Below are 16,326 nucleotides of genomic sequence, written 5' to 3'. Positions count from 1 at the left end.
TGGATCTTTCTTAATTACCTTCTACCTTCTATAATTCCTGAATCGTATATGTTGTATGTTAAACACTAGATATAACATCATAACATCATAATTATTTTTGCATCTAGACACCTAGTACATGACTATTGTAAAAATATTTTCTTTACAACGTGATCTGAAATATTTTGTGTCTTGTCGATGTGGTCTAGCCGTCTAGGTGAGTGCTTAAAATTCTGATAGGTATTTTTCAATTTTTAAAAACATATCTAACATTTATTATTATCCGGCATATTGCCATACTAGAACACTGATTATATAATATTAATACATATGCACAATGCACATACACAAAGTATGTATATTAATATAGTTATAGCCATAGCCCATAGAACACTGAACAATTTAGGCCAACGGTCGCCAACCTTTTAGACTTCACGGACCACTTAATTCATAACTCTAAATTATACGAGATACTTCATAAATCTTAAGTTCCAAATTAAAAAAAAAAATTAATTAACACATTTTTTATAAAAGATCAATAAAAGTTTTTTTTTATTTATAATAAAATTATTTGAGTTAGTTTAGATATTATTGATTACAAAAAAAATAAAAGTTAAAATGAAGACTGGATTCGAATCATTAGCGTTCTTAGAACGTATTGCGATAATGATATTAGATGTATATATTTTATAACATGCGATAGTAATGACAGTATTTTTAGGATAATATATACATATTTTTATAGACTCGTTTTTTCTTTTTTATCGTAAACTGAACCTACATACAGCAAAATTATAGTCATTTTAAAATATATTTGTATTTTACGATTATAAACACAACATGACAAATAATGTTCATATTTTTCTGTGGACCACCAAATTTTTACCGTGGACCATCGGTTGGCGATCACTGATTTAGGCAGTACCTTGTTTTTTGAATTTTATTTATATACGAGTATATACCACTTTTTCTAATTGAACATTGTACTTACTTATTTAAAAAGAAATAGGTATATTATTTTGGATTAATGAATAAAATCTCTAACAGTTTATAAATGAGTATTTTTCTAAAGTGCACTGTATGCTAAAAATCAGATCCTGAATATTAAAATAATCATTGAGGATTACTTTTAAATAGTAATTTATTATAGTATACTTTCAATTACTCAAAATATCCAGTTAAAGGATATCCAAGTATGAACACATACATCACGCTCACACACACGCACGTAAACGTATAAATAAAAACTTTATAATTAACGGAAAAATAAAAATAATGAGTACAAAAAAAAAAAAAATAAATATAAAAATGTAACATACTGATTGTAGCTTAAATTATAATTGCAATATTAACGAATACTTATTAAATAGTTATAATGGTTAAATAGAATTAGTTTTTACTGGTTATCTGTATTGTACGCAGTACGTTTTACAAAAATAATAATAATAATAATAAATTATACATAAAACGCAAGGAGCTTCAACCCAAAATAAAAAATTAGGGTTCGAGGAATCAACTTAAAGAGAAACCAATGTAGTACAGCATAACATAAGAGTAAATTTAATGCATGACTGTCAATTCGCTAAGGAAATTGAATTCTTTGCATGTTGTGCCGTCTTTCCACGGTCAGTGTAATTTTGTCACCGGCAGACGCCACCAATGGCACGGTCAGACAGCAATCAGAATCGTCTGTCCTGGTATTATTGACCTGTAGAATATCACAGAATGATTAGTGTCCATTATATTATCTATCATATTATGTTCCTGAAAATGTCGATAGGTGGTTAATAAATAACAATATATTATATTGTTTAGTAATAGAATATTATACGTAAAACATTTTTATATTGACTGCATATAGAATACATGACAGTATGCTTTAATATTTTTGGTATATAATTAATTAATAAGTATAATTTTTTTAATCAGTTCTCGCGCAACTACCTTACAGTGCGCACGCGAACTGTTGCTCGTGAAATATTCAGTTTAACGTATCTAATCTTAAGGGGGTTCCAGCGTATCATATTTTTAGGAGTAATATTTAAGCAATTTGTTTGATATGAACATTTTGGCTATATCTATGAGTGAGTAGTAAATGAGCATTAGTGTGTATAATCTGTTATCGCTTTTATCATACTGCCAATCGCCCATTAAGAGGACGCCACACTCGCATTTGTTATCTCTGTCTTACATACATACAACATAGCAAATTTTCGTTCACCAGAATCCATTTGATGTTGTTAGCTCTAACATTAGAGTAAATTTACCTATTATCAACTTAAAGGTAAGATGTTTATCTAGACAATGACATAAAATTTTATTGATATTTTAATATTAAGCTGAGTTATAACTAGGTATATAAAATATTGAAACTTTAAAATGCCCATAACTCACTTTAAAATTATTGTCTATTAGTGATTTTTCTATACCTATCTAATAATCTTTATCGGATAATTGTTTCCAAGAATCGCTGTTTCGCTGCATCGAGCTACCGCTGAGTCACCGGAAGTAACTCTCATACGTGTACGCTGCGCACATGTCAATATATTACGAAAAAAATTACATTCTTGTTATCATAACTATAAAAATTACTAAAAGTGGTAGTAAATTAAACATACTTCCTAAAATTTCGAAAAAACAGTTGAATTTATAAGCTTTTATACTATGTTTTTTAGGAATCACATTTTTTATTTAAAATCAGATATGCTCAAAATAAATACAAATTTATACAATTATTTCAAGGGATTTTGAAAAATATATTTTAATTTTAAGGTTTTTTAAAATTGAAAATTGAAAATGAACTTCCTAAAAAGCCTAGATAATTTGTCAAAGAATTTATACATATGTTAAGAATTTAAATCGAACAATTCGAAGTATGTGTAATTTACCACCGCTTATTGTTCTAAAACGTATGAAAAATACGTGTGCTTCAATTCCTAGGAAGGAAGAAAGGCGAAAGTTGACTGAAGAACGCTATTACTTCTGTAGTTTAAAAAAAGAAATGCGTTGATAGGTAGGTATAACACTCGATAAATTCTAATTTAATTAAGTTAACTATTACTAATATAATATAAATCATAAATAAAAATAATACCTACAAATTAACATTTCCCGAGGTATCGTCGCGCGCGGTGACCTTTGAACCAAGATAACTCATTATGCCAGCCAACAATACTACAAAACCAAAACGAACTGTAGAAAAATAATTCATTCTATAAATGATAACAATGCTGAATACCATACATATCAGTTATAATCTGACAAAACATTATCGAAATTAGCTCAGTATTAGAAAAAATTGGCTGCTCTGTAAGGAAAATAACTTATATCCTGCGCTATCAAGCCAAGAACTATCTACCTCTGTTTTTCGTTGACCTCGAGCCTGATGGAAACAATAACGATGTTTCCATCTAATGGGGCTGCCGTGCAACAAACCTTAGAGGAAACTCTCTCTCCTATAGTCTATATTTCACTCTAACATATCTATTCTATTTTCTCTTAACTACACATACTGGCTTACATCTCGCCATAAAACCTCCGATATATTGGGTATATTTATCACTAAAATTTTTAATAACCTCCATACACAAACTCTCAACCTCTTAGACTCATGATCTGACCACTTGCCAGTTCTGCTTATCATAAACTGCCAACCTCCAAAGAAACTGAACACTTCGGTTATATCTCAATATCAAACTAATTGGGAAAAAATGTTTACACTCTTTACGAGAAAAACTGACTTAAAAATTAATTTAAAAATAACAAATGATATTGACGATGTTGTTAATTTACTCACAGACAACATACAATCATTGATATAAGAATCACCCAAATGACTACCTCCAAAAAAGTCACCTAACAATCTCCTTATTTATATAAGATCTCTAATCACAATAAAGCAACGCGCTCGTGTTGTCTAACAAAACACTAGATACCCAGCCGATAAACGCCACTACAATAATTTGACGACAAAAATTAAACGCCTATTAGCTAATTATATTTAAAAATCAGGTTAGTGTTTTCCTTAAATTGTTTGACATTTATTAATACATATTCGTAAGGGAAGATCATTATGTATGCATCAGTTATAACAAGTAAAATAATTATATTAATGGTACTTGAGGTACTTCTTAGCGTAAATATACTGTTTGTAACATTGTACGATAAATAAATATATTTAAAAAAATTGAATAAACACCTACTTGAATTATACGGTCATATCGTTTCAGCATGCCGCTCAAGTCAGCCGGTCCACCTTTTCGGATATTGTTAACGAACACTCCTCGCTCGTACAAACCATCTGATATACTGAATCCGAAATCTTCGTACACCGCGTCTTTGAACAGAGTAACCTGTACAAAAGAAGGCGGTGTTATTTTATACCTGTAGTTTTTATAAATATGGCCTAAAACCCCGTTCCCATTTATGATGTTATATTTAGGTCTAACAACAAAATACAGACTCACTATAAAAGGAGTAAATTAAAAAAATCTACCATGAATGTAAATGTAGAATTCTAGTACACATTTTATTAACAATTTTAATAAACATTTGTTTAAAAAATAATACCTATTGTAAGAGATAATAATATAGAACAAAAATTAATACCACTGGATTCTGAAATTTAACTATAAAAAAATAATATATTTAATAATTAAAATCAACGGAATTTACAATTGCCTAGTGAAACAGGTTGAAATCCTGCAACTGGGAAACTTAATATCAAGATTAGTTATTAGTATTATAGAGTGATTCAATAAGTATATTGGATATCCCAATTATTTTTTTCAATAATGCAGTTATTCAAAATCTGATTCTTGGACTTTTTGAACATACTTAGGATCATATTTTCAAATTCTTGTAGAGACGCATCAAAATTAAAGTATTTGATTTTTTTTATATACTAAATAATTTACAATAAAAATGAAAGGCTCTTAGTATGTATCACCATTAGAAATTCCTAAAGTAGTACAGAATATCATAAGAATTTGAAAATACGGTCTTTAAAGTATAGGTATTTAAAAGAGCAAATATCAGAATTTAAATAAATTAATTGAAAAAATGAAGTTAACACGCTTAGTGAATAATTTTGCAGCAAACTGTAGTATAATATTATTATAACACACGATTTTGGAGCTAGAACATCCATCGACTTACTTGAAACAGGTCGAAATCTAGCAGCCCATCCCGATCCTGGTTCTCGGCAATCTTGAATATGTTATCAATGTCATAGTCGGCGTGCTCGCGTATGTAGTACGGGCGGAGCGTGCCGCCGAAATAGTCACTGTCGAACTCCGGCACCTTTCTCTGGGCGCTTTTGGACCTGTGTCGGAATACAATCCGGTCGGGTGTTGGCTCATGCAAGTTGGGCGCCGATCGGGTACAAGTGTCCGACTCGATAGCCGAGTCTTCTGCGGCAACGGCCGAACCAGACAGCATACCAGCACTGGTGTACAACGATCGTTGTTGCGGCCGTGAAACCGTGATTACCACCCTGTCGTCGGTGTTCTGTAGCTGTGCTATAGCAGTGGACAACGGTGCCTCAGATAGATCTGCGCCGTTGATCGCCAGCAAACGGTCACCCACGTGTATGGCACCCGTTCGATCAGCCAATCCACCTACAGGATAACAGCACATTACATTGATAATATTGCGACCGGTAACTGATGCGCGAACATGATGCAAATATTCTTAAAAATTCCAAAATCTAGATTCCAACTGCATTATTTTTAGAAGAAATGGGAGGTGAGCGTACTTTATAAATCACTCTGTATACTTAAATAAAAATAAAATATATTTTGTGTACAAATATAATTCCATGTTAGGCATTATTTTGTTTAAAAATAAAATGAATTATATACCTGTGATAAAATCAAAAAATAAAGCTTTTATAAGTAATAGGTATTGTAATATTTATGCTGCTGTTAAAATTAGATTTTATGGTTTGCGTGCATTGAGTAAATGTAATAACCGTAACTTACATTAATGATTCCAATTATTATAAAGATTTTATCTGTTGAATTGTACGTCACCATTTTTCTACGCAACACGCAAACTTGATTTACATACATGTGTTATTGGATCCAATGGAATAAAATAGTTACCATAATGCCGTGTATAGTCAAGTTTTAAAATTAAAACTATATGGAACGCTTTTTGGACAAAACTAAATTCATAACCAATTATATACATTAAACCTAAATTTAATATTTTAAAACTTGCACAGTTATAATTTAATTTTGATTTGGCTATTTGTAAAATAATATAGTACAATTAAATATGTATTAAAAAAAAAAAAAAATGTTATAAAAACTTAATGATTATTTTAATAATTTTTAATACCTGGTGATAATTCTTGTATAGAAATTGGTAATCGGGAATCCTCTGAACCTGTAATGGTAATACCCAACGGTTCGCCTTTTTTGTATAGTTCTACTGTATACTGAACTAAATCATCTTCATTTTCATAATCATCTAATAATCATATCAAATAATTATGTTTAATCCTTGTAATTACAATTTATCATTCTACATTTTTAATCATCGTGCTTAAATATTCACAAATAAACAATAATGAATATATTGTATACTATTTAATAACAAATAATTTGATATAAATATTAATAAAAACAAATTATACATTATAAGTTTTAAATTACAACCTATCTACCTACCATATAATAAGAACTTAATTAATTATTTGATAAAATGAAATAAGTAAAACATGTTTTTAATTTAAAAATAGGTAATAAGAATAGTCAATAAAAAATAACTATTAGGTACTAATTGTTTAATATACGATTTTAATTTGACTATTGTTTAATATTAGGTATATTTTTCATTTATCTGAAGACATCATTTATTTTATTTTAAATGTTTGGTATGTTTGTGTTAGATCTATAGTAAATGTCGTATCATTTCAATAAAATAAATAAAATAATAGTAAAACAATCATTTAAAAATATAATAAATAAAAAATAAATTTGTTTTCTCAAGTATAACTTTTAATTTCTTAGTTTATAATTAGTATAAATTAAAAAAAAAAAAAACAATTAAAATCGTGTTTGTTAAATAAAGATAAATTCTTTCATGTTATAAATATATATATTTTTTAAAAAACATTAATTAAATGACAAACATCAAACACCTGATAATTAATATAAAATAATGCACTTAATTTAGAGTTATGTGTTTTTAACCTAGCAGTGCCAAAACGTATTATATATATTACATTGTATACAGTTAATAAAATAAGTATTAAAACACTAAGTTACGCCAACTCATTATTTTTATTTTTGATAGAGGTTACGTACAAGTGTTAAATATTAAGTAATTTAGTCTCAAAGTTTTTTTTATTAGTTATCCGTAATAACAGAAATATATCAGATTTCCATCGAAAATAAAATATTCATTTCATTAAGGTGATTGGAATATTTTACTAAAATTAAGTAAAAATTAAATGAATCTAGATAATTTAAAATAAGAAAAAAAATTTGTAATATCTCTTTTAGCTAAAGCAGATGTAGATGTAGAAATTTTATTTATTTAAATATAATATTTTTATTAATTTGTAAATATTTATTTTTTCTTTAAAACTTAATTTTGTTTAAAAATATTTAAATAATTATGATGTATAATTGTTTTGCTTAACATACAATATTTTACAATCAAAATCAAATTTGTCCTAATTAAAATAATGATTATATATTATTACATCTATTGGTGTATTAAGATGTATAATTTATATTACCTATAGCTGTATTAGAAGTCCGTACTCGCAGCGTCACTACGTCTCCAGATTCTTGGAGTATACTACTTGCTTCTTGTCTAGTACAATCAATCAATGATTTATTATTTACAGCTAACAATGTGTCACCAATTTTTAATGTGCCTGACCGATGAGCTATAGAACCAGGTACGATTTCCGAAATGCACACTTGCCCATTGCCATCGTCTACATAATATTATATAAACACCGATCAATGTGATATGATAATTAGTTATAATTTATAAATATCCTCTGTCCATGTATAACAATTAATGCAAAAACAGAATACCTATTCGTTTAATAATATACATTGTATTAATGTACTTGTATATATACAGTAGAAGCCACTTATTAGGAACACTTATTGGGACCACGGTGAAATTTATCAATTAACCGATTGTTTCAAATAAACAATTGGTTTAATTTTTACTATAAAAATAAAATTAAAAAAATATATTTAATATGTATCTATTTAAAAAAATATATTATGTATTATTAATTATGTATATGTATAATTTAGAAAAATATGTGTATATTTTACTATATTATTTAAAATAAGTATCTATCAATGTTTATTTTTTGTATTGAGTAATAACTCCATGACCATATTTTCATACGAGTAATGGTGCATCTGCTCTTCTGAGGACACTAAGAGCTTCTATAATTTCTTTGCTTGGTGATGGTGCCAAGGGTGCCTCAAACTAAAAATAATACGTACGGGAAAGAGCATTTTTTAATAAGTGCTGTACTTCGATAAAGTTCAGTAAAAATGAACGTAACAATACCAAAGATAATATTAAAGAACATTGGTTATCGTTAGATAGACGGTGTACATGCGTCAACTGACCTTTGCCTAATTGTTTCACATAACCAATGATGTTTCAATAATCCGATTTATTTTTATTGTTCTAATACACAGCCAACCCGTTCCGGGACATTTTGTTTCAATAACGCGATTATATCAATTATCCATGTTTCTATAAGCGGCTACTACTATATTATTATCTATTATACGTAAATACGTGATAAAGGTTACAATAATTTACCTGTTATCGTAATTCCGAGACTTCTGTAGTCATTTTTCAGCAGTTTCACTGTAAATTCTCCCGATGTGGGAACTACAGAATCTGTGATATCAAACTCCACCTTGATGCAGGCATTTTTTACTTCAGGTCCTAAAAATTCGTGTAATGGTTGCTGGAATAAAGGCACAAAACTGCTGCTTTTGCATCCATTCACAGATAATATGCGATCGCCCACTTGTACGCAACCGGTTCTAGTAAGGAAGAAAAATATATATTAAAGATAATTAAACAGGAAAGTTGGTAGAAAAAAGGGACATTTCATATGAATGTAACCTGTCAGTGGGTCCTCCTGGTTCAATATAACAAACGATCAGTGACAAATTATTCGATCGAATGTCCATTCCAAACCAACCATTTTCGTCAGCTACCAAAGTCAATATAGTGTAATCTACACGTACTACGTTATCTATGCACAAATCGATATTTTTAAAATTAAAAATATGTTATAATGACGAGAGAGATGACAAAGTTCTCGTAAATATTATATTAAAATTAATCTTACGCGTTTCCGTTGGTTCCCAAACTACCGGATCGATAGGATCTTCGTATACGGAATATAAATGTTGGCGAGAATCGTACGACGAACAGTCTATAAATATGAATGTAATAGGAATTTATAATTTTATATAAATATAGATATTAGGTACCTACCTTTGTCAATCATATATTTAAAGGGAATGCTAAAAGGGTGATCCCACCTTTATTCGATATTTTTATCGAACTTATTCTCGTTGATAATTTTTTAATTAGAAAATATATGAATTGCGCGATTATAATTTTTTTGATGAGCTTTGATGAGCTTTGTTACAAGCTTATGTAAGTACTAAGTTATTAGATGATGGTTACACAAAAAAAGAAAAATAAATATAGATCTTATTTTGTAAGTATGAGTTTTTCCATGATATTTTATACCATTTATGCCTTTATTTTTTTGCCTTTTTTTGTTTCATAAATAAACATTCAAATATGCACACTGTCGTCGTCCATAATAATAAATTAAAATAAATTGATTTGGAAAAACATCGTTTTAGAACAACTATATAGCATATTTGGTAGTATACTTGATTATAAAATATAACCACATATTCGCACTTACATTCAGCGTGTATTAAGTCTGCAGTAAATGCCGGTATTATTTCTAATCTGAGAGTGGACTGAGCGCCTCCACACGTTCGTAGCAGTTTATACACGTCACTGGCGGCTGTCCTTAGCCCGGCCACTCTCGTGTCGTTGACTGCCACTATTTGGTCACCCGGAAATATAGCACCGCAACTTCGATAAAAATATAATTTCACATGGTAATATGGATAGTTAAAAGTACATGTTTATACAGAAAAATGGAATACAGTCATAATGTGGGGTATAAAAGGTGTACTTAGTATTCCATTTATAGTTAAAAAGATTTTATTTAATAGTATATAATAGTATTGTCTATATAAGTCTATTAAAAGCATCATTAGCTTAAGAACACAGATAATATTCCTGAAATTAAATCTCGTCCTTAAACACAAATTTGTTGTTGTGCGTGGATTAGAAAGAGAAGACACTAATTATCTTAATAATATTTATAATAGACAGAATATACAGATAATAATATGTATTATACGTACAGCTTTTCAATAAAATAAAGAAATATTTTTAAATTGTATATATATTTGAATTTGAAATGTTTCATGTACAAATTACTAAATATCGTTAATTTAAATTCGAAATGTGTTTGAATTGTAATATAATTATATCTGGGTTTTAAGACTTACCGTTCGGCAATGCTACCAGGTTTTACGTGATCGACTACAACCGCGCTATTATTGATTGTGTTTGTTAAAGTTAGACCTAATTGATGGGGTCTCGGACTTTCGACTTCAACCAACAGCGGACAAGCGGCGTTACCAACTCGTTCTGCCGCCGATACTTGGTATCGCACGGTCAATCGGCATGCTCCGCCTGACTGTCTAAGTACTGCATCAGCGTCAGCTAATATCAAACCATTTAATGAAACACCATCAACAGCTAATAAATGATCACCGACCTTAATTGTGCCTTCTCTAAAAATAAATTAATGCATTATTTATTTACATCAATCAATGATTACTTATTTAATAACCTAATTTGTTATCATAAAAAATGCTATAACTATATAAATAGTTTTTTGATAAAAAAAATCCAGTAAGTTAATATATGTATTGAAATTTACAATGTATTGTAATAATATGCTTATTACTTCTTTAGTTATTATTCCAATAAAATATTAGCATTTAAATTGGACCTAGCAGGGTGATTTTACGTTAATTGGCCCTGGTATAAAACATACAATACGAAACTTATAACTTATAAATAGGTATCTACTTCAGGATGGTTATTCGCTAACTAATCGCAGAAGACATTCATTTATAGGCTCCATGGCCAATCGGAAAAAATAAATTATTTTTCTAATCGACGCCTGACGGTTTATTTTTATTTAATAAGATTTTAACAGAAATAGTTTAATTTCAACAAATGTTTGGAGTTAAATACTAAACAACAATAAGATCAAATGTAATATAATATATGTAAAACTCTTACGGTTACATTTTTAAATTAATTTGAAAAATTAAATTAAGGATGGCTTTTATATTAGAAAAAAGAGCATTAATATAGGATAAATTAAGATCAAGATAGGAAAAAAAATAATTTAAAGATATTCTAGAGTGTAAGAGAGAAAGACATTAATTAATGAATAGATATTAAAACTTGAAAATCACATGTGGCCTCATTACAGTTAAGTAGGGTATAGTATGAGCTGTTAACCATATTTCTGTTAACATGGAACATAGGAATTTAGACTATGTAAATATTTTTATTGGTATTGATCTATTGAAGTGATAATAAATCTAAAAGCATATTTGATTTTTTCGCTAAGTCTACTTAATATCAACTTTTCTACATTTTTGATTTCATCACCTTAAGTTCAGAAAAAAAAAATGTATACTGATAAAGTATAAATTAAAAAATTATGAACAAAATATGACTGAAAAACATATGGTGTATTAAACTTTAATTCAATAATATGTCATTGTATACGAAAAATGATTCTCAGCGGAAAAAGTCTTTCAGCCTTTATAAACTAAGTAGGTAGTATGTTTTTTTATATAGTTATTAAATAAATTATTTTACTTTTAGTATTATATTAGATCAGGTGGTGCTGTGGTGCTATACCTACCTACATCCCTTCTTGTAGGATGTAATTTCCCACTATTTAATCTAATATAAAAATTACTTATTGTACCAACATGTTTATAGATTATAACTATGGACTTTTTAATAAAATAAAAAAAAAGTATTATAGTAGGTTTGGTATAATTTTTTCTAAAAATATAGCATTTATAATATTATTATTATTTAATTATAATAATAATTAACAATATATACAATGTATACGTACCATATAATATCAACTTATATAACTCAAAATTTAGTAACATCTTTCTATAAACACCGTGAAATAATAAAAATAGATTCATAGTATCTATAAATAAATAATATTTTAAGATAAATTAAAAATGTTATTGCTTATAGTAAATTTCATAATAATATAAAATACCTACGTAAAAAGATTGTATTAAATTTATAAAACTTAGAGACAAAAATAAATGATTTTGTACATTTTTTACTACAAAATAGTTTGCAAGTTTTTGCTTATTTGAGAAATTTCAGCAAAATTTTAACTTTAAATACAAATATAAAAAATGTGTGCCTATATTTTATTATTTTTGTACAGATATAATAAATTCATATATAGGATCTAGTATTGAATTTTCAAAAATATTAACTCAGTAAATAATTTTTAAAGACATTTATAGAAAAAAAAACTAAAAAATTGAAAATTTTTCATACTTATCAGTTATAATTTATAAATAACTCAAAAAGAGTGAAAAAATTATAAAAATGTTATTGTAAATAGAAAATTATAATATAATTATTTGGTGAAAATTTCAAGTTTCTTGTGTTATATCAAAAAAATAAAATTAATTTTTTCAAAAATTTAATTGGCATAAAAATTCCCGTTTTTCCTCAATTTTCTGTTTGTTTTTCTGAGTTATAAGAATAAGTACCGGGAATTTTTAATTTTACTTATCTGTAGTATAAATTAGATCTAATTTAATATCTGAAACTACCCTTATTTTTGAAAATCGAAGCATTTAATCGATATATTATAGTGTATTCATACACAAAATAAACGCATCATGATAAAATCAATACATCAGCTCAGTATCTAGAATTGTCAATTTTTGAAGAAGTAAAAATTAAAAAAAAAGTGGGAAAATCGATATCAACTCTCAAGTAACAAATTAAAATAAGTTTTCAGATTTCTTATAACTTCACTAGATTAATCGGTGTGTTTGATAAAAAGCATATCTAATTTTATATGTTCCACCGTTCCACGTGTGTTAAAGATGGAAACAGTAGGTATTAAATCCCTTTAATTATAAATCAATTTTGTTATACAAAATTTATTGGTTAATGATGATTGGTAATAAAACGAATTATTTTCGTATACTCATCTTATCATCCAGATGCAATGATAAAATCAGGTTGCCATTAAGGCCTCAAAATAGTCCTAAACACATTATAAAAATAGGATTACCAAGAAAATTTTATATTTAGTCACGATATCCACCAAGTCTGTCCTGATTATATTATACAATTATTTAATCATAATTATTTTGATCAGTATTTAATTTATCATCAATTTAAAAATATTTAAACTTTTGAACAAAAATCTGGGCTTAATTTAAGTTAATAACTAACCTGTCGGCAGGTCCGTCAGGTCTAACGTGCGTCACGGTCAATGGTTTGCACATGTCAGGATCCGGATGTGCACCACCGCGCAGCACTATCCCGAGACTACCGTCTTCCCGTTCAATGAACACGTCGATGATTTTGTGCTTCACATACTGATCTGAAAATGAAGACTAAAGGTATATACACTAAAATACTAATTCGAGTATCATAAAGAATATTATTATGATGACATGATGTGCTCAAATTATAAGGAACTTGGATTTAATATAAACAAAGTTGTAGATATGTTAGGTTTCAGTATCGTAAATTGTTTAAATCCTATTAGTTTTTAATATGATTACTCATTCATTAATTCAAAATTATTTATTGGGATATATACGATTTTTAAATTTAATTTACTGTTCCCTATATTTAATCTTTATTACCATAAAAGTATCTACCTGACCATCAATACATGCTTATAAATACATTTCCGCTGTAAACATAAAATGTTCATATGTTTATTTATATATACGTACATATAAACCACCTATTTGTTCTATAACTACTTTTCTTTACCAATGCTCCATTAATTATTAAATAGTAACTGATATTAATAACAACTACACAATATTAAATAATTTGAACTTGGGACTTTTACAATGATAATGTATAGTGGGTATACATATTACTATCTAGTTAATTTTCTATTGAATTCCTATTATATTATCTATATTTAGTTCTACATTACAGGCATATTACTATTATTATAAACATTTACCCGTACATTGATCCGTGTAATTAGTGGACTCATAAATCTTGTGCTTGGACACCATTCGTTTGTCTTCACTCTTCTGGGTCGAACACACCTTCTCCAGCAACCCTTAAACAAATTATGATAACACCATTGTGAATTGACTGTTGACTGCTTATAATATTATATTTGAACATACAATGTTGCTCACGTGTAGGCTCCTTACATTTGCTTGTAGATTTCCGGTGTTGCACACTTTGCTTCGGAGACGTGTGTTTCTTTGACCGTAACGTGGAAAACTTTAACGACGAAAACATTGCGCCACCGTCATGCTGATTCGCGGAATAGTGCAGTTAAAAGAGCGACGCAACGAGATGACGGCGCGGTGTACACTAAACTTGTACACTAGACACAACCGTGTCGGTGATCCATTTGGCTGAAGTTTAATTTTGGAACATACGACTCATTGCTGTATAATACACCCGCGTCCCTTCCACCGATACTGAAAACGATGAAAAGAAATACAATTTGGTAAAAAAATCTTCATATGTATTGTACAGTACGCACTTACGACTCTGTCGTTAAAGTCGCCTTTTGCCAAACTACACACAAAATAATAAATATCAGCCTTTACGTGTAAAAACAATTACAAAAAAAGGACAGAAAAATAAACAAATTCTATATTAGTTTTTATACGTCCAAGGACTGGCGTTGACGCGTTTTACAGTGGGGGAGTGAGTCTAATTATAGAGTGAAGGGATTGGAGACAGGCATAACGAATGAACGCGAAGGCTCAAATATACAATGACGTATATGTTAATAATATTCAACTATGTAAAACTAAAATTTTAGAGGAAAATAATGTAGTTAAATTAATTTAAAAAATTAACTATTTTTTCCCATTGAATTAATAAAAAAATGTATTTTTAAAAATTACAAAAACTACATAACACACATTTTATTAACTTTAATCAACTATTAAATTTATGATTTTTTCTTTTTAAAAACCATATTTATTTAGTTTTAAAATTTTAAACTCTTATATTGTGTCTATATATATACCAATAAATCCCTTATACGATTAGGTCAATATAACTATACTAACATTAGTACTTTTCTTAAACTTGACCTTAAAAACTCTAAAAAAGAATGTATGCAAATACCTAATTCCAAAAAATATCTAAATATGTCTTTAAAACAATAAAATATGGCATAATAAAATTGTTAAAAACTATATTGTTCATTATTCATTCAAAATTTATTATTTAATACAAAATATTACAAAACGTTATTAATTATAATTTATAATAGATTACTAGAAACTAAATAGTTCATATTCCCGCATTTACGATAATTGTTAGTTTATAATACCAACAATATCTTGTCTGTAAAAACAAGAGTGATATGCTTGTGTATAGTTTGAACGAGCACTTGTGTGAAACAAATACAATAACAAAAATATGTTTTTAAAAATAAAACTAAAAATTTAAAAAAAAATGATTAATAATTTTAAACATTTTGTTAAAATACAAAATAATATTTTAAAAATAAAAATGAGAACAATAACTTTATGTAACTGCTTCTACGTTATATTAAACGGCTTAAAAGTTATAATTTGATCTGTAATGTTCATTTCTAAAAAAATATGTAATTAAGTGTAATATTTTTACGTCTATTTAAATTGAAATAATACATTATACCTTGAACTAAATTTTAAAATGTTATATAACTCATATTAAATTTTAACAAATCTCTTTTGATTTTTTTATTCAAAGCATAAAGGATTAAAACTTTAGATCTAATATAATATGTCTTCCAATATAGTTTTTTCTTATCATGAAACATTTTCAACGCTATTATGTTTAATTATTTAGAGTAAACTAGGAGATACAGCCTATAATATATCCAAAATAATTGTTGTCCGTGTCACTATCATTATATACCAATCCAAATAAATCAATAACAAAGTATAGGTACCA

The 16,326-nt window shown here is 27.7% G+C and overlaps 1 protein-coding gene across 3 annotated transcripts; it reads right to left on the bottom strand.

The window, feature by feature from the left end:
* Positions 1-1,288: 1,288 nt before the first annotated feature.
* On the bottom strand, positions 1,289-14,802 carry LOC112596375 (glutamate receptor-interacting protein 1). Of its 3 annotated transcripts, none has more exons than XM_025342023.1 (13): positions 14,574-14,801; positions 14,375-14,476; positions 13,621-13,771; positions 10,590-10,877; positions 9,929-10,104; positions 9,335-9,421; positions 9,106-9,238; positions 8,794-9,023; positions 7,730-7,933; positions 6,322-6,453; positions 5,137-5,597; positions 4,182-4,331; positions 1,289-1,687 (listed from the first exon to the last, which is right to left on the bottom strand). In XM_025342023.1, exons 1-13 carry the CDS (start codon positions 14,662-14,664, stop codon positions 1,562-1,564), a joined length of 2,331 nt encoding a protein of 776 aa, XP_025197808.1. In that variant the 5' UTR covers positions 14,665-14,801; the 3' UTR covers positions 1,289-1,561. The 3 variants fall into 3 exon arrangements, with proteins under 3 accessions (XP_025197808.1, XP_025197806.1, XP_025197807.1); XM_025342021.1 differs by having other exon boundaries at positions 1,290-1,687; positions 14,547-14,802; XM_025342022.1 differs by having other exon boundaries at positions 1,290-1,687; positions 14,381-14,476; positions 14,547-14,799.
* Positions 14,803-16,326: the final 1,524 nt, after the last annotated feature.

Source organism: Melanaphis sacchari, unplaced genomic scaffold, assembly GCF_002803265.2.
Source record: "Melanaphis sacchari strain LSU unplaced genomic scaffold, SCAv2.0 Contig31_pilon_pilon, whole genome shotgun sequence".
Classification (NCBI taxonomy): domain Eukaryota; kingdom Metazoa; phylum Arthropoda; class Insecta; order Hemiptera; family Aphididae; genus Melanaphis; species Melanaphis sacchari.
This window is presented reverse-complemented; position numbering and strand designations above follow the sequence as displayed.